Source organism: Suillus bovinus, assembly GCF_016758785.1.
Source record: "Suillus bovinus strain UH-Sbo-P2 chromosome Unknown EDB93scaffold_12, whole genome shotgun sequence".
Lineage (NCBI taxonomy): Eukaryota > Fungi > Basidiomycota > Agaricomycetes > Boletales > Suillaceae > Suillus > Suillus bovinus.
The window spans coordinates 195,292-222,832 of NW_024542068.1; the positions used below are offsets into that span (position 1 = coordinate 195,292).

A 27,541-nucleotide genomic window follows, 5' to 3' on the forward strand; every position below is an offset into this window, starting at 1 on the left:
TTGCTACCCTGAAGTTTCGAACGAGACTTGTGGGGATAGTAGGTGTATATTTTACCCGCACGCAGACTGCCGCGCGCGCGCCGCACTCTACTGTCACTGGGCTAGCCTGTGCCGCAAGGCTAAGCCTACCACACACTTGAATACTATGTCTACCAACTCTAAGTCTGCGACTTGGACGAGCGCGAAGAGTTCTCTTTCCATACTTGCCGTGAGCGTCGCGCTTTCTTTGTTTACGACTGCCTACGAAAATTCGGTTATTCCGCTGTTTGCCAGTGTCCCGACTCTAAAATACCTTAGTTATGTCGTACACACGAGCACAGCGGTCGCCGTTATTACTCCAAATCTTTCGAGTTCAAAAATCCTCTTGATTCTCGGTTGTCTGCTTCTTCTTGCACCCCACACCTCTTATTGGATCAGTGTTCACGCTGCTAGGTTCAAGGATCCCATCTACAGTCCTCTCGTTACCCATGCCCTTGTCTTGGCTCCCGTTGTGTACTTTTCAGTGTCTTTGGCGATGAGCGTTGATGTGAGTTCCACCTCGCCTGTCCCGACTCCCGGGAAGAACTGTCGTGCATGTACCTTAAACTAACATTCAATTCATTACTTTTAGCCTACTTTGGCCCTCATAGTACTTGCCGCCAATGCGCTACAGCTTCGTCCACTATTAATGTTGGCATTCAGTGCATTATCGTTAGACGCCTTTCGGAACAATGTTATTGTGCGTAACAGCTGCCATTATAGTTGTAACATCTTCCAGTTAACAGAACATTTTATCTAGTTCACTGCACTGGGATGTGTGTGTCTTGCTGTGTATGGTGGGATTACAGTCGATGTGGGCAGACATCGCGCTAATCCGAATGCCCGAAACACTCGATCCACAGTGGCCTTGACTGCGATTCCTGTAATCCTTACTGTGCTTTCAAGTCTCAATCCAGCTCTCCGATCCCCGACGCTCGTAAATTCCATTGTTACACCATACAACAGTCCAACATATCCGCTCCGTATCCTGAATTCAACCCAGTCTAAGACTGGTGTGGTGGTAGTTGGCGAGATATTACCTCCGGCCGACAGGAGTTCGATTCCTCTTCACTCTATCCGTTACCTTCGAGTATCTCACTCGTTACTGGGGGGTGTATGGATCGGGGACCTGGTGGCTACACTCGACGGCTTTCTTCCGTTGACCGACCAATATAATACTCCTTTAGGAGATTCGATCTACAGTGCATTCGTTCTTCAGGAGGCAGTGCGACTGGTCAATAGTACTCCCAAAGGAAGGAAGGGAGAATGGAGTAATGCGCTCATAATGTAGGTGATGGGCCTGGTTGATGCCCTGGCATGAGTGACGACTTTGATCTACAGCGGCCTTGGCACCGGGATCTCCGCAAATGCGTTTGCCCAACATGGCATAGCAACGACTATTGTTGAAATCGATCCTGCTGTGTACGATGCTGCACGCCAGTATTTTGGCCTATCGGATCCTGGTAACAATAATGTGTTTCTGCAGGATGCGAGAGGGTGGGTTAGAAGGAGGAGAGCTATGGTAGAAGCAGAAGATCCCTCCGCAATCCAGTATGATTTTGTCGTCCATGATTGCTTCTCTGGAGGGGGAGTTCCTGAACATCTCTTCTCCATTGAGTTTTGGGATGATCTCAAGACCATCCTAAGTCCAGAAGGCGTTGTTGCAGTGGTAAGCAGTTTCGGACATTGCGTTTGCCCGTATCACTTATTCTATGTCATTCGGACAGAACTTTGCTGGAAAAATTGCATCCGACTCATCGCAAGCAATACTCGTCACTTTGATGCGAGCTTTTGGACAATGCAGAGCCTTCCATGACCACGTTGAGCCCATCTCCTCGGAACAGCTTCACTCCCAATTCGTTAATATTGTGAGTTTCTCATCATTAGAGCTTTGTCAAAGTCTGACGATCACGCGATAGGTCTTCTTTTGTTCCCCATCTCCAACACCACTCACGTTCCGACCTGCAGTTGAAGAGGACTATCTGCACTCATATCTTCGCCGTCACATTCTATCCAGTCTTGACAAACGAGAAATTCATCACCCCCAAATTGGAGACAGCTCTATCTGGTCTGCAACCACGGAAGAAAAGTTTGTTCTAACCGATGCACACAACACGCTGAACACATGGCAGGAAGGAGAGGCGCTTGACCATTGGAAACGTGAGTTGCATTCGTTTTCGATAGTGTAGCTCTGATGTGTTGCGCAGTTATGAGGGAGATGGTACCAGACGTAGTATGGGAGACTTATTGATGGCGGTCATAATTTTATTGCTGTATCCTGTACCAAAATCAGAGGCGCCGGCTTAAGTCCTATCCCTTGATCCTTGGTAACAGCTTCAAGTTCGGCGGAGAACAAGTGTCATGAATGTCAGGATCAACGCTTTACGGATTATCGAGCCACCCTATGCAAACTCCGAGGATCGAGAATGGTGTTTGGAACCAGGTTAATCACCTGATTGATCCTCCTGGGTGTGAAGATCGGAGTGTGGATAATTGATGTGCATGTATGCGGCAGCCGCAATCCAGTGCAAACAACACATGTGAGCCTTTGCATATAATTGTATTATCCATTTGATACCGGGATTATCATACGATCTTTAGCTATAGTAGGTTGTGAGAAATTCAGTCCACAAAACTTGCGCAACATTCATAGTATCCAGCGCTTGTTTGTGTTGCTGTGTAATCATGCCTCCGAGTCAGATTTGTAAAGGTTCGTCTGACAAGTTTTCTGACAACAGATGACTAAGGCTTAGTCTCCCCTAGGCAAACTACATTAGAAAGAGAGACGTTCTTTCTATATCATGGTCAAGGCTGTCTTGTATAATGACTTCCAACTGGGTTCGGTAGTTTTTCCATCATATAATGCCAAGAATGCCATGGTCAGGGTCTCACTTGAACGCTGATAATTGCCAATTGAAAGATATCTTTGTTGCCATCAAATTCCCCCACTACATTGCAGTGCTTGAGTCTGCCAGTGTTATAAGGACTGTACTTTTGCCTCCAGAAGCAAGCGTCTAGTTATTTCTTTTCCCTGGGTCAAAGAGGTGTGTATCACGATGTCAGTTCCCCCTCCCCCTGGTCTCAACTATATTGCGGCAATCCAACCTGCACTCATTGACGTCATGATTGGGCATACTTTTACGGTCATCCTCGTGCCCCTCCTCATTGCAATGTTCTACTTCTCAAACGATCATTCACGGAGACAGCCTATCTTCATCCTCAATGTTTTGAATCTGTGCCTGGCATTCTCTGTCGGCATAATGGGGGACAGTAGAGCTGTAAGTAACTTTATCCTCCCCTTGCCATGTTGGAAACCAACCTCTCCGGATAGGTTAATACCATGTTGTCACCGACGCATCCATACCCTGTTTCATATGACATAACCATGGGCGTCCTTGGGGCCGTCCAAACTATCCTTGTTGATACCATCCTGCTCTTTCGCATCTGTTCCGTTTATCCGCCAAGATACCTCACATGGCAACGTTTTGTGATGTTGGTTTCACTGCCCGTTTTACTCAAAGTTGCCCGTGTTATCAATCTAGCTCTCTTTATCGCAGCTCTAACAAAAGCGGCCAAAAAACCCAATGCGGAAGCAACCTTGGCAGCCCTGTGGGCAGCAGCTCCGTATCTCAAGATTGAGTGGTTCGCGCAATTGGTGGATAACATGTGAAGTAGATGTCTCTCATACTTTTATTGGTGCTCATGTATAGAATATTTCAGATATGCGTCCTCTGTATTCCTATTGACACTTTGGTCAAAGCAGAAAAAGAACCACGGCTCCGTCACGGGCGATGCCAAGCGTAAATTTCAATTGCATCTTCATAGATTCTGACTTATTCTGCTCAAGTTTCGTTCAGAATGAGACTCCGGACGCTATTTTGGATCGCGCTTTCAAACTTCATAATTCCAGCGCTCTTTTCGGTTGTCCAGATCATCGTCATTTACTGCGAAGTAAACCCAGCGGTCATCAATCAAATAATCCTGGCGAATATATCAATTGCGGTTATCGGCGTCGTCTTTGCAACGGTATGGGCGGGCTCAGTTAACAGCCAGATCGCTCGATCGGATGCCCAACCAGTTGCAGATGTCGAAAAATCTGTCGTGAAAGGAAGCGTGATGCATTTTGCAACTCGGGGTACCTATGAGACGCGCAACGCATCACATATAACCTATCAACTTCCAGCTATATCTGGTCTCCGAGATTCCACTGATGAGTTCGGAATCAGTGACTCGGAGAGATATGGTTTGCCTAAACATCCTCTGGCTTTGGGTCTTTACTGAAGTTACGTCAACAGACTCTTCGTCGAAGTAAAAGCAAGCTCCAGTTATGGGTCTTCGTGGTGCGCATATTCCTTCGACGTCCTTCCGATGCATATTGATTGATCGCTTTAGCCAGTTAGCTGGATTGCACGTCAAAAGCAACGATGATCTTACTATATTATTTTAACACTATGACACAATCTGGATGTGCGCTGCAGCCTGAATGAATCGATTACTCCCATCCGCAGCGGTTTTGTTTTTTTCCTCGTGCTATAACCTTGTCATGATGTTGCTACTATGCAATAATGGCAGGTTTCCAATTAAAAACATTATGACAAGGATAACAATCCGTTCACATCCTAAGAGCGAAGTCATCTCCTACCATAGGGTCCTTCGCATAAGATGAGGAGACAAGAGTTATAGGAAGCACTGAGGGAAGATAGGGCAATCGTTCAATTGGGCTAGTGCGATGACGATCCGAGTCTTCATTCAACGAAGACTCGGATCGTCATCGAATCCAATCACATCTTCTTTCCCAGTCAATCTGTCGTCCTGATGTCGAAGACAGACCCAGGTGTCGTATTGTTCAGCTGAACGCTGTGGCGTGAGGGTACCTTGGTGGGTCAGCAGCAGCATAAAGTCACTGGTCAGCAGAGGTCGACCGTGATACAGCCGCAGTACGTGTGACTGCTTAGTTATTACTATGGTCACAACTGTAACGTCAACCCGGCGGCCTTCCTTCACGATTGCTCCCGAAACCCTCAATTAATGCAACTTAACACACTTTACCTGTCTTCTGCATATCTGGGACTGAGGGTACGTTCTATCATTCATAGTTGACTTACTCACACTGACTGATCGTAGATTGATCATATTTGTGTCTAGGTATTTCGATTGTCACCTTCACGCCAGTACCAGTCATATCTGCCAATCAAATGCTTCTAAGACCATTCATACGCCAAGTCCTACCATTCCGTGCAGCCTGCCCGCATTTCATCGCTACACCCAGATACAATAGTACACTTGCAGAGGTTAGTTGCATTTCAGGTTTCGTTATACATAATACTCAACCTAGCAACTTGCAGGACGTTCGTTCGGATTCTACTTTCAGGATACCTCTCATTGACTTCGCAGCTTATAAACAAGCCACCTCTTTGTCTGAGAAGCGTCGCATCGCGGATGACATTGTAAACGGATTTAAAGAAGTTGGATTTGTGTATCTAACAGGCCGCGTGATTGAACTCGAGACGGTCAACCGCGTATTCCAGAAGGCTAGTATTCGCAGTTTATAATCGGTGAGTAGGACGGACGCTCATAACGAATCGTGTATTCAGAGTGCAGAATTTTTCCGGTTGCCCGAAGAGACCAAGGCAAGGCTGGCTTGGGACGACCCCAAGGCTAACCGTGGTTATGTTCAAGTTGGCCGTGAGCGTGTCACAAACTCACTGGATGCGGCCGAAATTGCTTTGTTACGTGCAAAGGCTCCAGACACCAAGGAGTCTATGGAAATTGGACGTGAAAACCATCCTACGTTCAGTAACAAATGGCCTCAGGAAACTGAAGTACCTGGGTTTAAGCAGACGATGCTCCACTTTTTCCAGGTACGCTGAAATGCGTCACGCATAGTAGCACAGTGATTTGACTGTCGGTCTCTGCTACTATAGACTTGCCACGAAGTGCATACTATGGTCATGAAATCGATTGCGTTAGGTCTTGACCTTCCTGAGGATTTCTTCGATGATAAGATCAATCGTCAGGACCATAACTTACGGCTTTTGTCCTATCCTCCTATTCGAACCTCTTTACTTTTAGGCGACGGTCAAGCCAGGGCTGCTTCTCACACTGGCGAGTTCGTTCCATTTGAATGATATGCGTTGGATTTGACTTGGCTTATCTCTTAGATTATGGAACTTTGACTCTTTTGTTCCAGGATTCCATTGGCGGTTTAGAGGTCCAGAACCCTCATACTAAGCATTATCAACCTGCTTCACCTATCGTTCGTTTTCTTCCACTCGACTTGCTTTTCGAGTCTTTAACCACATATCCTGATAGCCCGGAACAATTGTCGTCAACGCTGGGGATCTTTTAGCGCGCTGGAGCAACGACGTCCTCCGTTCAACTCTCCATCGTGTAGTTGCCCCTCCTGCAACAAAGATCAACGCTACCGAAGGTATGACGCCCGCACGACAATCAATTGCATTCTTCTGCAACCCAAATTTCGACGCCGTCATCGAGAGCTTGCCTAGTTGCACAAGCGCATCTAATCCGAGCAAATATCCTGCGCTCACCACAGAGCAATATATTGTAGGACGTTTAGCAGCTACATACTCATGAACACTCGTACGAAATTTGGATGAATGAATATTGTATAATATCTATAGTGCAGGCAATGACATACATTACGATTCGTATGCAGGGTGGTATCTAGGTGGCCGAGTACTATGTATGCAAGAAAGCATCGTTCACTCCACAGTTCATGGATAGAGCACGTGTACACAACAAAGGAATTGAAGTGCGAGATGGTGCAATCAATAGAGGTTACCTGGATGACAGCCATGTCATGCTAGGTCTTCTTTCTGAACATCCCAAGAGTGTGCTGACCACCACAGGCAACGCTCGTTGCCTTCCATGCACCGCCATCCTTGCGCACCACGACCGTTGGGGTCTTGGCCTCCTTTTCGTTGACACCCAACTCTCCTTGAGACTCTTCTCCCCATGCGTACAGCGCGCCTGCACGAGAAATAGCCATGTTATTGTGTGTACCGGCCGAAATGAACACGATAGGATCCGGGTCTGGGAATGTAACCAACATAGGTTCTGGCACGAAATCAGGGTTCTTGCGTGAAGCATATTGTTCAACCTCGTCGCTGATACCGAGCTGGCCACCGTCACACCGACCGCACGCATACACCTTGCCGGATGAAGTCAGGAACAGAGTGTGATGTTCACCGCCTATGATCTGCACGATTGACTCGCCGAGGGTTTTCTGGCACAGCGACCGGATGATTCTTGGTGACCGCACTTCGTCGGACATCGATTTTGGTTCCGCGACGCCGGTGCCCGTCTGACCCATCGTATTTAAGCCCCAACCCCAGACGTCGCCCTCTTCGTCGATGGCAAACGAGTGATAGTTTCCTGCGCCAACCAATGTTGCACGGTTATGGCGGGTACCAAGAGTGATTTTTTCAGGGACTGTGCCGTGAATCTTACGACGTTCGAGAATTTTGCGACCAAGCTGGCCCTGCTCTCCAGCACCCCACGCGTAGACGTTGCCATGCGTAGTCAGTACGAGAAGATGGTTGTTGCCTGACACAACGGAGACGGCCTTCTCAGCATCGCCTGCTTTTGTGGGCAAATCTAATATCGCTTTGGGAAGGAATTCTAGTCGTACATCACCAGAGAAGCCCAGGGATCCTTCTGCAGCCTGGGAAACAATCTTAAGTTAGAAAATGCGCGAGCAGATGAAAATTGGCACCTACACGGAAAGAACCCCACACTCTAAGTTCGCCGTTATCGCTGATAGCAGCGGAGATACTATCGCCAGCAGCAATCCTGACTGCGCGGAATCCCTCATCCACAAGCGACTGAAGAGGATGGGGAACAGCGGTAAGCTCGTCGATGTGGATAAACTTTTCAGGATTGTCTGGATCTGGAACATCCTTGGTGACACGTCCTAGTGCTGCGTCATCATTCACACCACACGACCACACCTAATCAAAAATCATATGAACACAAGTAGATCAGGGCACGGAAATTGGACTCACAGTTCCTTTCTCATCAATGAATAGGGTATGGAGACCACCTGCAGCAATGGCCTCGAGGCCAGCACCTTGCCCACCAAAGACACCTTCTTCCATTTTTTTCTCGAACCAGGTATTGCGCTTGGGAATAGCAAATTCCCCGAGTTGGTCGGCACCCCATCCAAACTGACCAAAGTTCCCTGCCCCCCAAACAAAAAGTTGATTAGCAGGTCTAGGGTGGTCATAAGCCATAGGCAAAGGGTTGAAATGAGGTTTCGGCTCTTGAACTGGCGTGAGGGTATTTGCGGTTGGTTGCCTAGTGACTTTTTTGGGCGCAGTCGTGGCTGTAGCTTTCTTGGAAGGGGCCTTTTTAGCATCCTCTGCATCGGATACACCGGCCTTGGGCCGAGAGCGCTTGATGGGCGGCGGAGACGCTTCCGGGGATGCAGCACGCTTCTTAGAACGACTGGGTGTGCGGGCAACGGGTCGGGTTGGTTTTTCGGCTTTAGGCGCTGTTGTCTTTGCAACAGCGGCCTTGATAGCTGCTGCTTTAGATTCCTCAGGTTTTTGTGAGGCTGCGCGTGCCGATCTGCGGAGAGGTGGGTTGGACATTGGGATTACAGTCTAAGATAGCTAAGGATATGCAAGATTAAGTATCTGGTCTTGTGGCAATTGAAGCGCCACAGATGGACAATGGAGGTGGTCGTGGTCGTGGTCGTGGTGGTCAAGATGGGAGCAAGTGAACAAGGTCCGTCCACAACGACTCCGTGGATGGTATGTAATTGGGCTAGGCTTTTCAACAAGGAAAATTAGGTCATCACGTGAATTTGACGCGTTAGTGGCGCTCGAGTGTTTGCTTCGGCCTTGGCTTGAGCTTGATGTGAAAAATTGACAATGGCAGTCTAGCTAAAGGGCGAAAAGATGTTGGCATCCATCCGTGAGTTAGCGTTGATTTACAGACATGTCAATTCACAGTAATTCACGCTGGTGAAACTGAAGGTCTTTGGGTGCATTGTAAACTTACCCTGAATATCTCGGACAGTTTCAATTTGACCGTACACTAGTATCCACAGGTAGAAGTAGTCAGAATGGGCAGGAGTGAGATTAGGCATGACAAACGGCGACAAAGCGAGCTCGTTGCCAGAACGGTTGCCGCACTAGGACTACAAAGCCGAGCGGAGCCGGGACGGCATTATCGGCACCTGCAATTGTTCAAATTCCGCGCTTCAACGTCTGAATTGCCAACTCTAACACTGTCGCTAAAATAACCACATGGCAACTGGCGGCATTAGCAGAACATTCTGCCAACAGCACCACCTGCAACGCCTCTTTCAGGATCACTACCGACGACCGTCCTTTGTTCAATGGAAAGACACATCTTCCTTAGTGACCGGGGATCCAGAAAGAATTACCGTGACCAACCCCGCTAACGGGAAAGAGTTGTGCACGTATGTTGTTCCTAAGTAATGATAACGCATGCTCAAGCCTCAATTTGAGCCTAGCGTCGACACAGCATCGTCCGAAGAAGTTGAATGGGCCGTGTCTCATGCACAGACCATCTTTGACTCCGGGATATGGTCAAAGGCTTCATCACTACATCGTGCATCCGTCCTGTCACAGCTAGCAGACTCTCTTCAGCGGCGCATCCCTGACATGGCCCGAATAGATACTTTGCAAACAGGGAGGCCTATCCGTGAAATGACTGCACAAATGACTCGCCTTCCTGAATGGCTGTCAGTAGCTATTTTGCAAGTTATGACCTTGGTCTGACACGCTGAGTAGAAGCTATTATGCAGCACTTTTACGGACGAACCAAGGATTCGTTGCCCCTACTCAAGGGAAATTGCTTAATTACATCCAACGCGTTCCTCTAGGAGTCGTGGCACAGATCACTGTGCGTTTTGTACCATCTCTGACTCATCACATCACCGAGGTCTCGTTTAGCCTTTTAATCATCCCCTTTTCATTGCCATTAAGAAGATTGCTCCGGCTCTTGCCGCTGGCAACAGTGTCATCGTCAAACCATCTGAGGTTTATAAATTATCCTGTCTTTTGTTGATACAGCACTCACTAAAACCAGCTTACCCCCATATCCCTACTAGAGTTTGCGAACCTAACACAAGAAGCTGGCCGTAAGTACAACTACTCCTGAATTGCTTATAGGCAGTCATGGTTGTACATATGTGCTGAAATCTCAACCAAGTTCCTGACGGAGTTTTGACTATTCTCCCTGGCTATGGCCATACCACGGGGAAGCAACTCGCAACTCATTCACTCGTTCGAAAGGTCGACATCACAGTATGTTCTTACTCTTATGCACCATCGTCTGCTCACCGTGGATCTAGGCTGGTACTCAGACTGGTCGGGCGCTAGGAGCCATCGTTGGCTCGAACCTCTCGGCCTTTACAGCTGAGCTGGGAGGAAAGGTCAGCGCTGCATAGTATATTGTTGAACTGGAGAATTCGTTCTCATCTCCACAAGGCTCCGATACTTATCTTCGATGATGCAGATGTTGTTTCCGCTGTCAATGGGGTCGCATTTGCCGCATTCGTTGCGTCCGGCCAAACATGTATCTCGGGAACCCGCATTATCATACAGGAAAACATCTATGAATCTTTCATGGCGAAATTCTTGAAGAAAGTCGAAAGTATCACACAGGGAATGGGTGACCGTGAGTCGTACAACATGCCTTCAGTGCTCATGAATGACGTCTCTCGAAGCTATGAACGAAAGATGCTCTATGGGTTCTATTATATCTCCCCACCACTTGAATAGAATCGAGGACATGGTCACACGTCGGCAGTCAGGCACAGTTTTAGCGGGTGGAAAGCGAATGTTGGGGAAGTCCCTCCTCGATCATTTCGATTTCTCTCAGGGAAGCTTCTACCCACCTACCGTGATCTCTGATGTTGATATCAGCGATGAATTATGGCAAGAGGAAATTTTCGGCCCTGTTGTAGTCGTGAAAAAGTTCTCTGTGAGTTGTACCAGTATGCGAGCGCTCAGTGAGGCTGAGTTTGCCCTCAGACTGAATCCGAGGGAGTTAGACTTGCCAATGCTTCCAGGTACGGATTGGGAGCTGGAGTCTGGACTCAGGATCTGTCAAGAGCACATCGAGTTGCTGCTGATATTGACGCTGGTCTTGTTTGGGTGAACACATATCACCGCAATGACCCAAGCTCGCCATGGTGAGTGACTCAGCTGATTATCGTGATTGCACGATTCACGGTGACATGTAAGGGGTGGTATGAAGGAGAGTGGGATAGGTCGGGAAAATGGTGTCGAGGCATTGGAAGCTTGTGAGTCTTGCTAGCTGGAATAATAAATCTATGGCTCAACATGTTATACAGACTCTCAGAGCAAATCGATCATCGTTAATGTGGCGTCAGCTGATATGTCTCGACAAACCGACGACTGGTTTAGCGGAGAACAGAAGAGATATGGCTAATATGATGTTTACGGTATAGCATATTACCTTGCCATTTTCTATGAGGTAGTGGTATGTGTAGGATTTAGTACTAGTGTACATTATTACTGCAGGACACATGATTACTCGTCTTTAAAGAGACGGGCACAATACAAACTTCGAAAGTCCATCATGTCGTCTTAACGGCCTCCTTTGTGGTTGGCTGATCAATCAAGTTGAGTTAAACATGCCAATGAATTGATCGTTAGACATACCTCGCTTATCTCTATAGGAGTCTCGTCAACGAAATCTGGGACCTTGTTGAGGTCTGCAAGATATGAGGGACCTTCCTCTTCTTCCTCAAGCTGTAAGGCATCCAATTCTGCGATAACCATGACGTTTTGGGATGACCGAGATGAAAAGATATACGTGTACGTACCAGCCTCAAGATCTGCCTCATCAATCTCATCTGGAACGGCGTATGACCGACCCAGTGACTCCTGTATTTCGTTCGCCTGTTCGATAAGCTCTTCCATATCATAATGCATATTCTAAAAGTAATAAATGAGCCACTTGACAGCAGCATAAAACATGAGACAGACCTCAATCTTGTCGATATCAATCTTTCCGTACTGTTTACGCATCTCCTTGTTTGCCAATTTCATGGCATCCACAGTGGCCATCGTATTCCGTAGGTTATCAGTGGTGAGGGCAGCGGACTCCATATTGAATGTCTGCTGCTGGAGCTGGTTCAGTTGCCCTTCATACAGCTTCTTCTGCTGCAGTACTCTTAAAGCTCGTTGTTGGATCGCATTCTGTGTCGTGCACATGTGTAAGACACAATTGATTAGCAAGCGCAGCACCAGGCAAGGTGTTCGCGCACTTTACCAGGCCCACTGCGTAATTTGCTCATTTGCTCCTTATAGCGCAAGAGCTCCCCATCTAATTTCTTGATCTTTACTTCTACGGAGGCAACGCGTGCATCTGTCTGATGTCAGTGAGTCAGCCTGAGCTCGATTGCGACGGTAGGCTACTCACTGCATTGATGGCATCCTGGAGCGTCGGTTTTGGCTTCTTGCTTGAAGAAGAGCCAAATATGCGATTCATGATTGATTAACTATGTACAGGTGAAATGGAAGGAGATGGTTGGCACTACGCAGTAGTACTCGGTCCTGAAGGTATGGGTAATATCCAAAAGCGGTATGTGGAAATTCCTCGTACAGGGTTCTTGGGGTCTGCACATGTCCCGAACGTCTCCCGCATCCACAACGGTCTAGATCTGTGTATACAGGGCCCCAGACATTTAAACTTTAATGTATTACTCTCGACCGTCTCTTCTACCTCTAAAAAGGCACCAGTATTTGCTCGCCTGCGTGCAAAATGGTTTTTATATTGAAATGCATGAAAGACTCTGTGAGGAGATATCCGACATACTGTACAATCCATTGACCATCGTACACAATACACTTTAACAGGAGACATTCCAATGTCAGCTTCGAGGTCACATGCGCTTCAAGATCTACTCATTCCAATCAAAATTCCAAGAGGACTCGCAGAAAGGAGAGGAATAGACAGTTCTTCAGTAACGGGTGCAGTGATGGGTTCGTCTGCCCACCCATGGGATAGAGCCTGCCGTTGCTGAGTGTGCTCCAGTCCCACCGGGAACGGGAACTCGATGTCCGAACGCCAAAATTCCCAATACTTCTTGAGGTCCACTAAATTCGCTTCAATGTTCCGAGCGTACATCCAATGCGCGCTGACGCATCCCTCGAACCACCGCTCGGTACGTCCATATACGTGCGAAATGATCCACTCCCGGGCACTCTCTATTCTACTGGGCTCATTCATCATGTCGTAGATGGCGTTACGTAATTCTCTTTGGCGATCCCAGGAAATGGGCTCGTTCAAGATTGGCCGGTTGGTGAGCCAGAGTGGCATGCGCGCGCATGACCAAAGTGGCGCACGGAATGCATGTTCCCACCCCGTGCAAAGCACGAGCTCGAGATCTGAGCCGGGAGTACGAAGTTCCTGCATCTTGATTTGGCAGGAACCGGACGAGGAAACGGTGCATCTGCATGTCACCGTGGCAGATGCCAAATTTCCTGTGTTGCAGAATCGAATAGGCCTCCTCCCTCGCTTCGCGAGAGAGCGTCCCCGGGATGTAGAACCCTCCGATATGATGTGGGATTATACTGGCCAGCCGCCTGAACGTTTCTCTGGCTTGTACCATGTCTTCTATTGTTAGTAGGGGATTATCTGCAAACCCTGTGTCACGGGCTCGAGCGATGATATCCTCAGTGCTACCGCAAAGGCGTGCAATGCGCCAGCACAGTGCTGTTAGATAGTCAGCGTTAGTGGATAGTGCATATTGTGGGATCATTCTATCCAGCGGTGGCTCGTTGAACGGGCGCGATAAAATCAACGGTGAGGGCCCATCAGGGCTCTGGTGTTGCTGTCCTTCCTGTAGGAGGGCGCTGAATACGGAGGTGTCGATGCCTGTACCAAGAAGGTCGGTGCAGATCAGCCTTCCGCGGGTGTTGAACAACTTCAATAGCAGGTCGGCCAGCTTGCTACAGACTTTGAGTTCTTCGTCGGGCGTCAGGGTGGGCCACACATCCTGAAGATTTTCTCCGGTTGTCTGTACGCAAGGAAGTGTCACAATATAGCAGAGCTACTGTCAAGTAGTCGGCACACGCTACCTTTTCCATGAGGACTACCTCAGCTCCCACATCATTGGGTAAGAGGTCCATGTACCCATAGATTTTGGGCACCTCGATCTTCAAGGACGAATTTCTGACAGCGGCCATCATGCCCAACTGTTGGGAGTGGGGTAAGTACGCGCGGCCCATTAATGGGCACCTTTGCGTAGCGCACCACAGCCTGCGTTGTTAACCTCTGGCGTCCCCGAGGAAAATATGCCATCATGATGTATGGCCCAAGAGGTATAGAGGTGCGTTCGAACGTAATCTGAATCATCTGTACACCACCCAGAGCAATGGTGAGGTTCGGGTGGCTATCTTGAAATGATCAACCTGACCTTTTCTCCAGCCCAATTCACGTCTTCGATGCTCGCCACCACTGGGGTTGGTATCACCTTCGGACGCCGTTTATTTGTCGCTTTGACTGGATGCTGCTTCGCTGCAGCTGTGGCGGCAAATTTCTTCAGCGCGGGGATGTTGACTTGAGGGAAGAAGGTGGACATTGCGGTGAGGGAAGTCAACCTCAGACATGTATTTTATACCGCTGGATAACACGAGGTGGTCCAGTCAGTTAATTAATTTTTTTTCTGGCCAACATGCTGGTACGTCGCAAAGGAAATCCAATAACGCATTTTGTCGAGAAGGGCTGACGCCCAATCTTTTGTTGTCGGAGGCCGCGTAACGCTGGGAGTATATGTGGCAAGGCGTGGCTTTTCTCCTGTGCTAACTTGGTTAATTTACGGCTTTCATATGGTAAAACAAATTACTTCAAGCTTCGCAGAATTGAACCCTTTGTCAGTTGTCCAATGGCTTGTCAGCTATACCCAGAAAATTGTTGCGCCAAAATATACCTTATTTGAAACTCCATGGACCCCCCGGTATTCTGACAAAAATCCTGTGTTAATGGCATAAGGCGGGAGGTGCTGTGTTGTCTGAATGATAAGTCCCTTACCTCTCTTTCTGCTAGTCGTTGCCGTACCCCGAATCCAATGTGTGCCTAAGGCCAAGGCCCAGAGAGAAGAAGAAATTGCAGCACCACCCAACGCCTCACCTCTTATCTTCTCCATATAATTCATATATTTCATCAACGGAACGTAAACCGAAATGCTTCCGCTCTCGCTTAACATCTGCATGTTTCCGGGCCTTGCCTCCTCTCAGACGAGCTCACCACGATTGTAGGTCCTCTTTTTGCACTATTGTATGACACCCAACCGATGCGCCACGCAAGCCTGCCATTTTCTGCATACACAAACTTAACTTTGTTTCCTCTTCAGAAAATTCATATCCGATTTGCTAGTGTTTTGATGCTCCGAAAATTAGGCAAAACCCTCAAGGACCAGTGTAGCCATGTGGCATGCTGCCACTGGCGCTGATCGTATGTGGGTTCTCGATGCCTGAATCAAACGCAAAATTGCCATAGTACTACATGCCAATCCGAGTCAAATTAGTCACAGCGGTGGTGCGATGGTCGGGCTTAGCAGCTCCCGTCGATCTCGGGAATAAAGTTTAACTTTGAAGGTGGCAACTGTGGGCGCAGGGAGGGAACAATTACAACCAAACACGTGTAGACCAATCAGACAAGGAAGCATTATTTGAATCGCAATATGCGGTCAGATACCATGAATTTCTGTGATTGTCGGAAGTTGAAAGTTCGTTCTTTCTGACTAGAATAATAACCCCCCGGCATTTGTCTGCACAGCCCGCACATGTACGCTTTATGTAGCCAATTAGATCAGATCCATGGTCAATACAAAATTTGAGTTAGGTGTGAGGTCGTGAGTATTAGAAGTTAAAGAACTTCATAGCATTGATCATGATCCGATGTAGGACTAACATAGTACTCCCTGAGGACTCTAGAACTTCTTTAGCAACTTGAAGTACCCTTACAGCTTACGAACGTTGCACCGATCAAACGGCGCGATATGAAAACACCGGCGGCTGTGGTGAAATAACATCCCGAGGACGAGGTCAGGATAGGAACCCCCTTACCGCTCCTCCAACGTTCAATACGTCGAGTCTGTGGGTAAAACGAGATACAAGCGATCAGTAAACCAATCTGATAGAAACATGATTGGAAAAATAAAACAATAAGTGACGCAATCGGCGATAACGCTGCAATTGCAGTGCACGAAGCACCATGAAGGTCGTGATCCTAATTGGGAAGTCCGGACAGATGCGGCCACACCACAGCCACCAAATCGAAGGAGCAACACTCACAAAAAGGTATCATGTCCCCAGACCCCACCGAGCTCAAAGTAGCTGACTTGCGTACTGCCAGCCATACGAAGTGCATCGACGAGCTCACGCTGCTGCTCAACTGGGAAAAGGATATCACTCTGAACCCCAAGTACCAGAACGGGTATCGATTTGAGCGGCTCAAGGCCTGCAGCAAGCTCGGGAAAATGAGGTGCGTGATACAATGGCGGCGGATGAGATTTAGACGGTACTGGAGATTGCAGAGAAGATGACGATGACGTTGACGGTGATGCATGTGTCGCGGGGGTCATTGTGAGCTCTTGGAGAGCAGGGAGAGTAAGGTCAAAGAGATCCATTGCCTTTGATATGTAAAGGAGAGAATTGGCATCGTATTTCAGGCAGAATTGCTCTCCCTACATGATTACTTTCTGTGAGTTTAACTGGAGGGTGATTGAGGTGGGTAGGCACTGACCTGGTGGTCTAAATAGGTTTCAATGAGGAAGTCAGGACATAGTGTTGGCGACCGCGACGGAGACGGGCTCTGTCCATCTTTGAGTTCCCGAAGTTTCCTTCCAAATCGTTGGTCCCATTCGGGTCCTGAGCGATATGTTATGGTCGCTATTTCTGCACGACCGACAATTGTAGCTTTATGATATGAACTGTGAAACTGAACGGGAACTTACGACGAGCTAATTTCATCCCTGTATGTGGTGGTAGGTCGTCGTAATAAAAGCCATTATTCCAATTTGGATCGGCCATCAGAACTGATATGACATTCAGCAAGGAAATGTATTGCAAGATGTCCGAACAACAGACCACTTCGTTGAGCATGACGCATCGCAATGCTACCTGGACTGCTCCTGGCGGTACCACTGATGCTTACTATTTTGCCCACGCGGTCTGGGAAGAGCCATCCTGCAGCAAGACTTTGCATCCCGCCCATGGATGAGCCAACACTGGCATACAACTTTTGCACGCCAAGATGGTCAAGTAACTTAAATTGGGCCTGCACCATGTCGAAGATTGATATGATCGGGAATCGAGTTGCGTATCGTTGACCTTGTGGATCAAGCGAGGAAGGACCTGTGGAGCCATAACATCCTCCTAGCACGTTTGTGCATATTATGAAAAAGTGGTTGGTGTCGAGCGCACGTCCTGGGCCAATAAAATTTTCCCACCAGCCCTCTGTCGGGTTAGGCTCCGTAGAGGCGGCATGCGAAGATGCAGAGAGACCAGTATGAAGTAAAATTACGTTGTCCCGAGATGGAGAGAGTGTGCCCCATGTTTCATAGGCGATGTCAAACGAAGGTAGCGTGGACCCGTACGTCAATTCAAGCGGATGCTGATGGTGGTACGTATTATATGACAGTGGATTAGGGCGAGCATAGGGAGGTTCCGGACCACTGTCGTCTGATGCTGTACCTGTCTGTGAATGATGGTAGAACGAGGAAGCCAATATCCTGGATTCACGAGCTGTATGAGCATCAACACACGGAAAAGTTGGTGTTGCTGTAGTTGCGCATGTTGCCTGCTGTCGCAGAGGAGTAAGAGTGCTCAGACGATGCGAAAGTGCTCTGAGTCTGAATGAAGTTCTGGCTATCAAATTCATGACAGTCGATGTACGAAGTATACATGAAAGTGCTAATCTCACGGGCTGCTCGAGGAGCTGCCAGTCAGCTGAGCCATGGGATCATGAGTCGATGAGAAACAATCGCGCAACATTATTCACGTGCACGTGCACCTAACCCTAGACTGGGGGCTGTCCTAATTTGGTTGCTTGCAAAACTACAAAACGTTCCCTTTGAAAACCCTAGTCTGGGACCGTGACTTGTCTTGAATTTCGTGGTGGTACAACGGTTGTGGGTGTGTGTCGTGTGCTGGCAAGCAGAAGACTGGTCGAGACAACGTGTAGCTGTCTTCTTTTCCGAGTCGCCGTGAGTAATACTCTCGTTCCGTTTCAATCCGTTCTCGCAATGCATGCCTTGCTCATAGCACGTGTCTGACTTGTCTTTAGCTCGTCTGTCCTCACTCCGCGACCGGGTTACCTAGAGTTCTCAGAGACGGTCACTCTCCAACTCAGGTCGAAGTCAAAAGCGTCTTGTATGTTATCCTCTAATTTAATATCCATGTTTCAGAATTGATGCCTGCACAGCTTAACCTAAAACGAGGTCCCACTTCCGTTTCGTGGTGTTGCAGTAGCTGATGGTGGTTCCAGCCATTTAACGCACAAAGAAGAGCTTGCACATTTTTGCATCATGACCGCTCTTTCCCTTCCCTCATCGTCTCTCGAGTCTGGACTTAGTCGTCCTGGGCGAAAGGAAAACAGGGTGCGTTCGCCTATTCTAGTCTTGCACATATGACCTCATGCATCATGCCATCAGATCATTGCCTTCTTTCGCTCTCGCTCTCGTTCTCGCTCCAGATCCCATGCAAAGTCGACTGTCAGTTCAAGTGCTGCGCAATCCGCAACGGACGTACCAACCCTACCTATGGTGCCTGCCTCTAAGCTTCGCATCAGTCATGTGCGTTCTACCAGTTTGGCGTACGAATCAGGGTATGCAGTCAACGCCAGTACGACTGCTTCAGGCCAGTCAAATTCTAAGCCAGGCACGCAAACTTCGACACGCCCGATATCATCCACGACCACTGCCACACACTCCACGATCACTCCTCTTCCTTCCAACTCTATCAGAAGAAGACAAAGAATGTCGCATCATGTTTACCCGCGTGATTGCACCCACGGAGAAGATTACGATCAGCAGGTTAACAGAGATCAGGGCGCATCTCAGGAGGATCACGATCGTGCAACTCGTTCAAACACCCCCTCTTCTCTCAATCGGCGCCGGAAGTTAGAGCTGCGCTCTATCTTTGGCATTGCTTTGTCACGGAAATCATCGCTGTCCAATTCGTCACGAAAACCATCACAAGGATCTTCTGAACGCAAAATATCATCTTCATCCCTCTCTCCAAAGGAAGCTGAGAACATGCCCTCTCGTAAACGATCATTCAGGTTCAACTCTAGACCAAACACTCCAAAGTCGACTGACGAATCGCGCGTCACCAAAACATCCACCGGCACAATACCCACTCCTTCCAATCCCCTCCCACTGTCCGCATCTCCCCGCAGACTTTCATTTGGATTAAGTGCTCGCACGCATACGCCAATGACATCATCAGGCCACCTTCCCCTAGCTCCCCCGTCACGTCACAAACGACATTCTGTCGGGTCTCATGACACTGCTCATGACAGTGCTGTTGCGTTACCTGAAGACCATTCCGACAGCGGTCTCACGTCAAGTCATACGGGCACTAGATCTAATTCAAAAACCAGTGCCTCTAGCCTTAGCCGCTTCGGAAAATCCCGCAAAGGCAAGGAACAAGAACGCGAAACCAGCAATTCAAAATTGCGGTCACAGACGCGAAAGACGCCTCGCATGGATGACTCGCGCCCCGGTATATTCGGCTCACTTTTGGAGGAGACATCTCCCATCATCAACTTATCTCCGCCGCCAGAAGACGATTCAGGCGGCCAGTATGACCTCGGTGGTCTCGTGGTGTCACTGTTGCCCACGGTAGAGTCCATGCCTGAAGAAAACGATGCAATGGAACAGCAGCCTCTGGTTCGTGCGCCGCAAGCAAGGCCAGCCATACCCCACATCATTCATACCCCACCGACTCCACAAAGAACAGTGGAATTAGATTCTCCAGTGCGACCCGCTACCACACCGCCAACATTGAGCGGAGGACAGGGGAAGCCGCGCGAAGTTCTGCTCAGCAAGGATTCGATTACTGTTCACAGCGAGCTTCCAAAGTTGCATGCACGGGCAGCTATGAGCACTGGTTCCGACGGAGATGCTGCGTACCATCGCGTGCGCAGCAGATTCTCGCCCAGGTTATTTGGGGGCAAAGATCTATCTAGAGAAAGCAAGAAGCAGAAACCCGGTGGTCGGCATGACCCCCCTGGGGCCGTCGGTCCTGCGCGAAATATGACCAACCGTCGCATCAAACATGGAAGCTTTGACTTTGAGAGACCCGTCTCTGGTCTAAACAGGAGCAACTCAACAGTCAACGCATCGCTAGTGAATGGCGAAGGCTTAACACATTCTGGTAAAACTGGTACCTCAACTCATCGACCGACGGCCTTAGAACGAACGGCATCATCATCATCTGATCGTACAGGAAAGTCGCGAAAATACGCGTACCATCCCACTCAAGCCGACTCTCCTATTCTTGCCCAGCTCTCCGCCAGCCATACAGGTGAAACCTCTGTTGTTTCCTTCTCATCTGTATCCGCCTCTGCACAGTCGAAGTCGACGGGAAAGTCTGCTCCTGGTCCCGGACAATCATCTAGTTGGGGACGTGCATCAGGCAGACGAACTCAACGCACGTCGCACGGACCGTTCCCCTTCGAGCCGGCTTCATCGGTCCCAAGTTCTCCTTTACCGACCTCTTCTGCACTACCTTCCTATCCGCCATCTCCTCATCGACAAGAGTTTGACATCCCAGAAGGACCTGTCTCATTGTCACCCAGCTCTCCTCTGCGGAGTGAGTTAGGACTTGGAGGAGGTTCTATACGCGACAAGAGCCAAAGTGCTCAGGGCCGTGTACAACAAGTACGTGAGCAAGGTGGCGAGAAGAAGGGCAAAGGCCGCTCACTTGATCTTAAACTTGGTTTATCTTGGGCACCTAATCGTGTCCGTCAAGAAGCCGTTATACATGGATCTCTCCTTTCGCAAAAGCAGGAGGAGGAGCATAATCGGGGGAGGGATGTTACCAAAGTCTTTGAGAACGTACTCTCCGAATCTGGATTCGAAACGTTCAAGAAGTGTTAGTACTACTTTACGCCTCTATATGTTCATCTTGTTACTTTGGATTATTTTGTCTGACTGTGATGTTATTTCCTATGCAGATGTTCACCGATTTGACGCCCACCAAATACCCCTAGAAGGACCTCGGGGACTGCTAGCGCGCGTTGAAAATCTACTCACTGCCTCGTCGGTATCACAGACAGAAAAGATGGAACTGCTGGACCAGTTTACTCGGTTCGTGGAGGGGCATAGCAAAGTCTAATGGATAATATCACGTCATGTTATGGGGGTTTTATGGGTTTTGAGATGAGTAATTTTTTTCCACAACACATAATGAATTTCCGTCGCGGTTTCACGTTTCACATACGACGGCACATTGTCCTTATTATTCTGCATCCTGTGCTATGCCTTTTTATCATTTTTATATTTCACGCATTCATCTTATGCAAGTGTTTATGTCTTTTGTCACGATCTACACGCATTTTCTGTATTGATTCAATTCGTTACAATATGTTTTCATGCTATGGTTATGTTTACAACGACTTACGAGTCAAGTCCTACAAGCTTTTTAATTGAAGTTTTCAAGTTACTGTACTCGTTGTCGGACTGCAGAGAACATTGTGATAAAACCTAAGAAAATAGTGTATGTAGTCACTTGAAGTTGAAAGTAATCCATAGCATTTGCTTGGCTGTCCATCTGTTTTTTTATCCAAATCACCGTGACAAAGTTACAACTTGTGCTGTTGACTGACTTAACGTCCCGAAGCTACTTAACGCTAGTAGTAGTAGTAGTAGTAGGCTCCTAGTGTGAGCGCTTCTCCTGCTAATTAAATAAGTAAATAATTCCTCATCTGATGATTGCTACACCACAAATTTTACAGTGAGAAACTGATACGATATTCGGTATTTCCACCCGTATCGTCCACGTCCGAAGGCGAATAGGGTATTGGTTCAAGTCTAGGTGCGTAAGCGGTCCACCTTTGTCGTCAATACTTCCAGCCTTGCCTGGATTTCTTTGATCTCTTTTACAATAGTGGCTTCCATTGACTATGGAGACGTCAGTAGACAACATGAAAAAAGCTGGAAAAGACTTACTTGTTCCGTATTGGGGAACCTCTTGACAAGCTCATCAAAAGGGATCTTGCTGATCTCCAAGCCTTTGTCTGCATCTGGCCCCTCGACTACGGGATCCAGAACATCAGGGTTTATAGTGACTACTTCGTCGTCTTGCCCCAGCCAGTTGACTATCCACGACTTTTTCATAATTGATGTCTCGAAGAGCGCGATGAAAGCTAACGGAACAAAGAAAATAATGCTCATAATGTCCCGATTGAGCTGCAAAGAGGTCACAGGTACAGATCGCAAATTGAAGAATCATGCCGCACTTTTGCATATGACTGGGGTTGCAGCCCAAATATTCTCAAGAAGAACTTAGTAACTGCGAAAGTCCACAAGAATACAAAACTTACTCAAAAGGTGCTACGAAAACAACCTCTACTAGGTTAAATGGTGCAGGATAGACATAGGAATCAGGGGCGCGGATCATGGCAACAGTTTTTGCTGCAAAGAATGACATATACTCTGCTTCAGCGTCCTCGACGACCTGATCATTCGTTGAGCCCATGAAACTTCATAAGAAGACGAAATACCAACATCAGCATAGGCAGAGGAGAACAAAGAGATGAGGACATTGAGTAGAATAATTGCTGTTGTAACATTCCAGCTGAAAAAGAGCTTGTCGATTAGCAAGCAGGGAGAGTCATCAAACGGGCACTAACAGATAGTATAACGTAAGTCCAACGGGGCTGCAAACATTGTTCAGAGACTTCCAAAATATGGATATTAGACTTTACCTGCCCGAGAACTTGTCGTAGTTGGGAGACCTAAGAAAATTCAGCAGGTGCTCAAATTAAGATAACAAATATCCAATCTGACTGAAGTAACCCTTGAACAAGGACATTGACGAGCTAATCGAAATTAGACAACTGTAAGGAGAGGAGAGGTCAGACATACAAGTGATGGACCTTCGCTTGAACCGTCGGCAACATCTAGAGCATATAGACCCTGCAAGAATCCAATCCCGAGCACCGACAGCAGCTGCACAAAGGTGAAGGGACAGGGAGTCCATATAATAAAAGTAGACAAACCGCGAAGAAGATGCCCGACTCTTGTAGCATGCGAGCCACGCATATTTGCATCGTTCCAACATACCTACAAAATCATCAACATCTTTTGTAGGAGTACGACAAAACACGTGCTTACTGGTAACCATCAAATACTGTAATGAGCTCTGAAGCGAAAAGCCGTGAGTCAATAAAACACCAATAGATATGTGGAGCTCAACTGATCCTGAAACAATTGGTTAGATGTTTTACCTCATGATCATTTGAGGATTTGCTAACCATATGAATGGGGCAACGAAACTCAAGACTTGAAAGCTCCTTAAGCGTAGAGTGTTGGAATGATCTCCAGTAGTACAAAGACCAGCAATGCGAAGCAAAAATGCAGCCAGCATTAAGGAATCCGTGATGAAGGCGGCGATATTCCAAAATCCAAAGGCGCGGTAGGTTGCATATTTAAACAGTTTGTAAAACTGGGATAACCTGTAAGACATTGCGACCGATTGAGACGCAAGAAAGTTACCCTGATTATGTCTGTAACATAACTCAGCCCACCGTTCGAACAACAGCAGGATACCCTCACCTTCAAGCGAAAATGCCAGCCCCATGGTATAGAGTACAATTTCCCAGACATCAAGCACCGTATGGTTGGGGTCAAGTAGGTCCAGCGGTTCACGAACTTCGAATTGGTTAGGGCTAGCGCTCCGCGATGAGATCAATCCCTTACCAGCTTGAGAGTACACAGCGAGAAAGATGAACCAAATCTGTGTGATCATATCAAGCTGATGGTTATTCAGCCAATATATGACGCACCGCAGTGCGAAGGAAATTCTGATACCTGTACCCAAATTAGAATAAACTACAATGCAGCTGAAGTAACATACCGGGGAACGGAAATGCGTGCAGGATCCATGTGGCCCCAAAACCCAGCTCGTCGCGATTTGTGGTAAGATACATCTATCGGTGCTTGAGCATGGAGAATAAAAGACCACCCATTGTCTCACACTGAATATCATCCTGGTCTGTTAGCGTCTGGACAAGCTCTCCGTCCCACAGAGCCCTAACAACTGGGGCAACAATCAGCTTACCCGACTCGCGTGTACCTGGGGGACAACTCACCATCCTGCGCTTCAGTAGAAGACAAAAATATAGTGCTACATCATAGCATGTAAGAGAATTGCATATATCCTTGTAAAGAAACCAACCAATGGGTGTCAATAGCAATTTCGAGAGCGCTCGAGGCCTCGCTGATATCCCCGTCATGCTCACGATGCCTATACCGAGTAGACATGAGAAATTTAATCTTTTCAGTTGGACTCTGATGAACAATGCGACGAGCCAGCACTTCACATGCCACAGCTGCCAAAGTGAGTGTTCATGAGAGCTCGTCTTCAACTAAGTAACGATAGCATAAGAAGTTTTACTAACCTCTTCCTCTGTTTTCGCCAAAATCTGCAGGGTTGAGATATGCCTCTCTCATGAAATCAGCGTGAGCACGAAGTAAACAGTATGGGAGCTTTTGACACAATGAGCACATCGAACACTTCAGCACGAGTGTAAGTTGTTTACCGCTTCAACAAGGTCACCTGCTGCATCCAAGAAAGCAGATATGACGTTGGGAGTGATAACCCTGCTTGTAGGATCATTGATGCTCTTGTGATCAACTTCCACCGGGAGTAGCTTCGTTGCTAGTGCCCTGAGACGCTTTACAAGTTCTATATAACAGTTAGGAAATAAAAATGAATGCAAGAATGGGTATGACATACTAGTTAATGTATCCGGAGAGGGCTTCATCAACTGCGATGACATAAGAGAGGTTTGTTCATTATCAGTTTCACCATTTTGATACATTTCTGAAGTTGCTGGTTTTCAACGTCGAACAAGTTACAACGCGGTTGAACGTCGCGCTCCTAGTAGTACTTCAAACCGAAAAGGAAATGCGCCATCAATAGTTAATTTGGTGGCTGTGTACTCCCAACTTCTCACCGCTGCGCCATGCCTGTGAGCGTGTTCTCTGGGGGAGTTTTGAAGAGCAATGCTGACGGCGAGCAACAAAACTTTATAGGCATACCACTCTGCTTTCAACGAGTTCCCTGATGCAATGCAAGCTGGCAACATGTCCATCTTGCCGATCAGAACCAAAATCCGCGGTCCTGCGCCCCTTGGTATGTCCACTAGAATATGCAGTCGCCCCACCATGATTCTGACTGCCTCGCGTGTAGCCGATCCAGAGCAAGGAGATATTATAGACGAGACCCTGGACCTTTTTCGCGCCAATTCGCTCTTCCGTAACTTTGAGATCAAAGGGCCTGCGGACCGACTGTTAATCATCCTGATTCTCTACATCTCCGATTGCTTGGCGAAGATCGGTTCTGCTCGTACAGTACCAACGCAGATTGAAGCATCAAAGATGTTGAATACGTTATCAGTAGACAGTTTCGCTATCCCAGGTGATGCTGGATTCCCTCTTAACGCCCATTATGCCCCGCCTCAGAGCAGAGCAGATGCAGGTACGTTCAGTTAAATTATTTCGTCTGAGTGGATAATGGAGATATAATGACAGATTATCTACGGACATACTTGACGCAGGTCCGCCAGGAACTGGCAGTTCGTCTGGTAGAACGCCTGTATGCTGACGGGACGGGCAAGCCAAGCAAGTGGTGGATGGCATTTCAGAAAAGAAGGTTCATGAACCGCAGCCTGGGCTCGTAAATCAATTATCAGAAGAACAGTTGTATATTCCGCTCTGATCAACTGGGTAATGTACTTTTCAGCAACGATATCCATATATTACTTCTTTTTCTTCCTTTCGTTGGGGTTCTTCTTCCCGTACCCTATCTGCGGCATGTCTCCACCAGCATGTGATGGTCGCCCTTGTCCTCCACTCCTAGCACTCAATATTCCTGGCATCCAATCAGGATCTGACCAGCCGCCAACACTGACGCCACCCTCCCCGCCCTTATCAACCAGGCCCTTGATCATCCGCCGCTCTTCCCGATCTCGTTTACCGTCTGCATGCTTTTTAGCGCGCATGTATTCTAGTTGGTCCTCTCGTAATATAAGACCTTCTCCGGGGCCTGTCTTGGCCGATCCGGGCTTGGGTGCAGGGATTGAATATACCGTCCCCCTTACTTTATACTGGAAGTTTTTCTTCAGGTGGACTTGCATTGCAGGAGCATCTTGTGATGCATCAGGGGACGCAACAGTGACGGACGCCCGCATTAGTGTAGGGTTACCGCAGGACGGGCAAAACTGTTTTGAGTTGTCTTTGCAGATCCTAGTTGTGATATAAAAACAGGGTACCACTCAGAGGAATCAGGTACTCACTTGAAGCAAGCGTGACATCGAAGAACCCAGCTCTTCACTTTTTGTATCCGCTTCCCTTCAGTTCCGACCAATGTCAGACCCATCTGCAGCAAGACGTTCTGAACTGCAAAATCTCCGGTCATGCAACCTGCTGGTACGAATTCGTCTTCCACCTTTCGTCCCCGCCCTTTCTTACTTGTACTACTGCTAGAGGGTAACAGCTGCAGCGCTTGGGATTTGTGGAGTGCGACGTTTTCAGGTGTAACCCATTCACCCTCGCCATCATCTTCATCAGAGGGGTCCTCGTATAGCGGTTCATCGGATGGTCGAGCCTTGTCAGTTAATGGATGATGCACTTCTTTTGTTATATCTTGGCCCCCTTCTCGGAGAATTTCGATATCTAGCGGCTCCCTCTCTTCATCTTCATCATCCCCATGGGTATCTTCCGATGGATCCGAAGGGGAAGTTGTGGGACTTTGGACGTTATCGGCAATTTCATCGGTAACGTTCTACTGCCTAGATGTCAGATTGAGGCTGTGGTATTAAACTTGTCAAACCTCGCCTCTTTGGGGTCATTCTCTGACGACGCCTGCTCGCGCACATGAAGCGAGTGGGTCAACGCCAAGACGCAGATATCTGCATGAGATAAAACAGCGTAATCTCCAGTCTTCTTCGCAAATTGTACCACTGGAGAGCAATAGATATGTGAGAAACCAACAAAATGGAGATCTGTGCTGACCATGAGCAAGCGATGCAGCATCAGGGTTGCGTACATCCACTTGAACACCAGCAGATAGCCCTAATCGTTCAAAGTGTTCCCGGGCACGTTTGTCCTTGAGTTCATCTAGAACTTGAGGTACAGTGAGGTAGATCTCTGCCAGACCCCTCAGTGGTGACAGCGAAAGCAGTGGACCAGCATCTAAAACCAAGTTTTTACAGCGAGGCTTTGATTCTGCCATCGATGAGAAGTTTTGAAGAAGTCACCCTA

General features: G+C 47.9%; 12 protein-coding genes across 12 annotated transcripts; 6 read left to right on the forward strand and 6 right to left on the reverse strand.

The window, feature by feature from the left end:
- The first annotated feature begins 21 nt into the window (after positions 1-21).
- Positions 22-2,626, forward strand: EDB93DRAFT_128651 (S-adenosyl-L-methionine-dependent methyltransferase). Its single transcript, XM_041454511.1, has 7 exons — positions 22-526; positions 611-718; positions 779-1,305; positions 1,360-1,687; positions 1,746-1,886; positions 1,938-2,178; positions 2,226-2,626. Exons 1-7 carry the CDS (start codon positions 146-148, stop codon positions 2,267-2,269), a joined length of 1,770 nt encoding a protein of 589 aa, XP_041310144.1. The 5' UTR covers positions 22-145; the 3' UTR covers positions 2,270-2,626.
- A 448-nt stretch (positions 2,627-3,074) lies between these two features.
- On the forward strand, positions 3,075-4,299 carry EDB93DRAFT_1081061 (uncharacterized protein; the record flags this gene model as incomplete). The annotated part of the gene is made up of 4 exons (XM_041445591.1): positions 3,075-3,296; positions 3,350-3,684; positions 3,739-3,818; positions 3,866-4,299. The coding sequence occupies 4 exons, from the start codon at positions 3,075-3,077 to the stop codon at positions 4,297-4,299; spliced, it is 1,071 nt and encodes a 356-aa protein (XP_041310145.1).
- Positions 4,300-5,046: 747 nt separating this feature from the next.
- EDB93DRAFT_1101994 (uncharacterized protein) lies at positions 5,047-6,612 on the forward strand (the record flags this gene model as incomplete). Its single annotated transcript, XM_041447163.1, has 7 exons — positions 5,047-5,094; positions 5,260-5,309; positions 5,354-5,528; positions 5,613-5,879; positions 5,943-6,096; positions 6,180-6,274; positions 6,331-6,612. The coding sequence occupies 7 exons, from the start codon at positions 5,047-5,049 to the stop codon at positions 6,610-6,612; spliced, it is 1,071 nt and encodes a 356-aa protein (XP_041310146.1).
- Positions 6,613-6,705: 93 nt separating this feature from the next.
- On the reverse strand, positions 6,706-8,854 carry EDB93DRAFT_128787 (regulator of chromosome condensation 1/beta-lactamase-inhibitor protein II). Its single transcript, XM_041454529.1, has 3 exons — positions 8,043-8,854; positions 7,758-7,988; positions 6,706-7,702 (listed from the first exon to the last, which is right to left on the reverse strand). Exons 1-3 carry the CDS (start codon positions 8,628-8,630, stop codon positions 6,842-6,844), a joined length of 1,680 nt encoding a protein of 559 aa, XP_041310147.1. The 5' UTR covers positions 8,631-8,854; the 3' UTR covers positions 6,706-6,841.
- Positions 8,855-9,290: 436 nt separating this feature from the next.
- EDB93DRAFT_1080674 (aldehyde dehydrogenase domain-containing protein) lies at positions 9,291-11,466 on the forward strand (the record flags this gene model as incomplete). Its single annotated transcript, XM_041445558.1, has 12 exons — positions 9,291-9,466; positions 9,521-9,751; positions 9,801-9,912; positions 9,963-10,049; positions 10,099-10,150; positions 10,222-10,316; positions 10,364-10,444; positions 10,500-10,689; positions 10,739-10,995; positions 11,046-11,206; positions 11,259-11,317; positions 11,369-11,466. 12 exons carry the CDS (start codon positions 9,291-9,293, stop codon positions 11,464-11,466), a joined length of 1,599 nt encoding a protein of 532 aa, XP_041310148.1.
- Positions 11,467-11,614: 148 nt separating this feature from the next.
- On the reverse strand, positions 11,615-12,531 carry EDB93DRAFT_1080961 (Snf7 family; the record flags this gene model as incomplete). The annotated part of the gene is made up of 6 exons (XM_041445583.1): positions 11,615-11,647; positions 11,700-11,806; positions 11,864-11,975; positions 12,027-12,239; positions 12,308-12,412; positions 12,463-12,531. The coding sequence occupies 6 exons, from the start codon at positions 12,529-12,531 to the stop codon at positions 11,615-11,617; spliced, it is 639 nt and encodes a 212-aa protein (XP_041310149.1).
- A 133-nt stretch (positions 12,532-12,664) lies between these two features.
- EDB93DRAFT_1266218 (uncharacterized protein) lies at positions 12,665-14,626 on the reverse strand (the record flags this gene model as incomplete). The annotated part of the gene is made up of 5 exons (XM_041454256.1): positions 12,665-13,430; positions 13,489-14,062; positions 14,124-14,240; positions 14,299-14,400; positions 14,462-14,626. The coding sequence occupies 5 exons, from the start codon at positions 14,624-14,626 to the stop codon at positions 12,937-12,939; spliced, it is 1,452 nt and encodes a 483-aa protein (XP_041310150.1). The 3' UTR covers positions 12,665-12,936.
- Positions 14,627-15,732: 1,106 nt separating this feature from the next.
- Positions 15,733-18,112, reverse strand: EDB93DRAFT_1130679 (homoserine acetyltransferase). Its single transcript, XM_041448935.1, has 5 exons — positions 17,136-18,112; positions 17,003-17,083; positions 16,792-16,943; positions 16,341-16,732; positions 15,733-16,140 (listed from the first exon to the last, which is right to left on the reverse strand). The coding sequence occupies exons 1-5, from the start codon at positions 17,926-17,928 to the stop codon at positions 16,092-16,094; spliced, it is 1,467 nt and encodes a 488-aa protein (XP_041310151.1). The 5' UTR covers positions 17,929-18,112; the 3' UTR covers positions 15,733-16,091.
- Positions 18,113-18,185: 73 nt separating this feature from the next.
- EDB93DRAFT_129105 (uncharacterized protein) lies at positions 18,186-21,682 on the forward strand. The gene is made up of 5 exons (XM_041454557.1): positions 18,186-18,253; positions 18,334-18,419; positions 18,472-18,646; positions 18,701-21,146; positions 21,229-21,682. The coding sequence occupies exons 3-5, from the start codon at positions 18,575-18,577 to the stop codon at positions 21,387-21,389; spliced, it is 2,679 nt and encodes an 892-aa protein (XP_041310152.1). The 5' UTR covers positions 18,186-18,253; positions 18,334-18,419; positions 18,472-18,574; the 3' UTR covers positions 21,390-21,682.
- A 402-nt stretch (positions 21,683-22,084) lies between these two features.
- On the reverse strand, positions 22,085-25,098 carry EDB93DRAFT_1080810 (uncharacterized protein; the record flags this gene model as incomplete). The annotated part of the gene is made up of 21 exons (XM_041445573.1): positions 22,085-22,174; positions 22,223-22,462; positions 22,513-22,546; positions 22,597-22,730; positions 22,781-22,850; positions 22,906-22,932; positions 22,981-23,010; positions 23,063-23,094; positions 23,141-23,224; positions 23,275-23,338; positions 23,503-23,730; positions 23,815-23,926; positions 23,975-24,011; positions 24,061-24,085; positions 24,132-24,204; positions 24,252-24,314; positions 24,367-24,401; positions 24,453-24,606; positions 24,676-24,763; positions 24,817-24,962; positions 25,014-25,098. The coding sequence occupies 21 exons, from the start codon at positions 25,096-25,098 to the stop codon at positions 22,085-22,087; spliced, it is 1,851 nt and encodes a 616-aa protein (XP_041310153.1).
- Positions 25,010-25,998, forward strand: EDB93DRAFT_129043 (actin-related protein 2/3 complex subunit 3). The gene is made up of 4 exons (XM_041454549.1): positions 25,010-25,248; positions 25,313-25,412; positions 25,470-25,757; positions 25,811-25,998. The coding sequence occupies exons 1-4, from the start codon at positions 25,243-25,245 to the stop codon at positions 25,957-25,959; spliced, it is 543 nt and encodes a 180-aa protein (XP_041310154.1). The 5' UTR covers positions 25,010-25,242; the 3' UTR covers positions 25,960-25,998.
- On the reverse strand, positions 25,999-27,512 carry EDB93DRAFT_1266234 (Nin one binding Zn-ribbon like-domain-containing protein; the record flags this gene model as incomplete). Its single annotated transcript, XM_041454257.1, has 4 exons — positions 25,999-26,524; positions 26,575-27,027; positions 27,111-27,240; positions 27,293-27,512. The coding sequence occupies 4 exons, from the start codon at positions 27,510-27,512 to the stop codon at positions 26,038-26,040; spliced, it is 1,290 nt and encodes a 429-aa protein (XP_041310155.1). The 3' UTR covers positions 25,999-26,037.
- Positions 27,513-27,541: the final 29 nt, after the last annotated feature.

Excerpts from the sequence above, each read along its gene's own strand:
- EDB93DRAFT_128651 (XM_041454511.1), top strand. The coding sequence starts at position 146 with ATGTCTACCAACTCTAAGTCTGCGACTTGGACGAGCGCGAAGAGTTCT. Across the intron at positions 719-778 it reads CCTTTCGGAACAATGTTATT|TTCACTGCACTGGGATGTGT; the intron begins GTGCGTAACAGC and ends CATTTTATCTAG. Across the intron at positions 1,887-1,937 it reads ACTCCCAATTCGTTAATATT|GTCTTCTTTTGTTCCCCATC; the intron begins GTGAGTTTCTCA and ends ATCACGCGATAG.
- EDB93DRAFT_128787 (XM_041454529.1), bottom strand. The coding sequence starts at position 8,630 with ATGTCCAACCCACCTCTCCGCAGATCGGCACGCGCAGCCTCACAAAAA. Across the intron at positions 7,989-8,042 it reads TCATTGATGAGAAAGGAACT|GTGTGGTCGTGTGGTGTGAA; the intron begins GTGAGTCCAATT and ends ATTTTTGATTAG. Across the intron at positions 7,703-7,757 it reads GAGTGTGGGGTTCTTTCCGT|GCTGCAGAAGGATCCCTGGG; the intron begins GTAGGTGCCAAT and ends ATTGTTTCCCAG.
- EDB93DRAFT_1130679 (XM_041448935.1), bottom strand. The coding sequence starts at position 17,928 with ATGAATTTGATAGCCAGAACTTCATTCAGACTCAGAGCACTTTCGCAT. Across the intron at positions 17,084-17,135 it reads GCGTCATGCTCAACGAAGTG|TTCTGATGGCCGATCCAAAT; the intron begins GTCTGTTGTTCG and ends ATGTCATATCAG. Across the intron at positions 16,141-16,340 it reads TGGGGACATGATACCTTTTT|ACTCGACGTATTGAACGTTG; the intron begins GTGAGTGTTGCT and ends TTTTACCCACAG.
- EDB93DRAFT_129105 (XM_041454557.1), top strand. The coding sequence starts at position 18,575 with ATGACCGCTCTTTCCCTTCCCTCATCGTCTCTCGAGTCTGGACTTAGT. Across the intron at positions 18,647-18,700 it reads CTGGGCGAAAGGAAAACAGG|ATCATTGCCTTCTTTCGCTC; the intron begins GTGCGTTCGCCT and ends TCATGCCATCAG. Across the intron at positions 21,147-21,228 it reads ATTCGAAACGTTCAAGAAGT|ATGTTCACCGATTTGACGCC; the intron begins GTTAGTACTACT and ends TTTCCTATGCAG.
- EDB93DRAFT_129043 (XM_041454549.1), top strand. Across the intron at positions 25,413-25,469 it reads CCGCGGTCCTGCGCCCCTTG|CCGATCCAGAGCAAGGAGAT; the intron begins GTATGTCCACTA and ends CCTCGCGTGTAG. Across the intron at positions 25,758-25,810 it reads TCAGAGCAGAGCAGATGCAG|ATTATCTACGGACATACTTG; the intron begins GTACGTTCAGTT and ends ATATAATGACAG.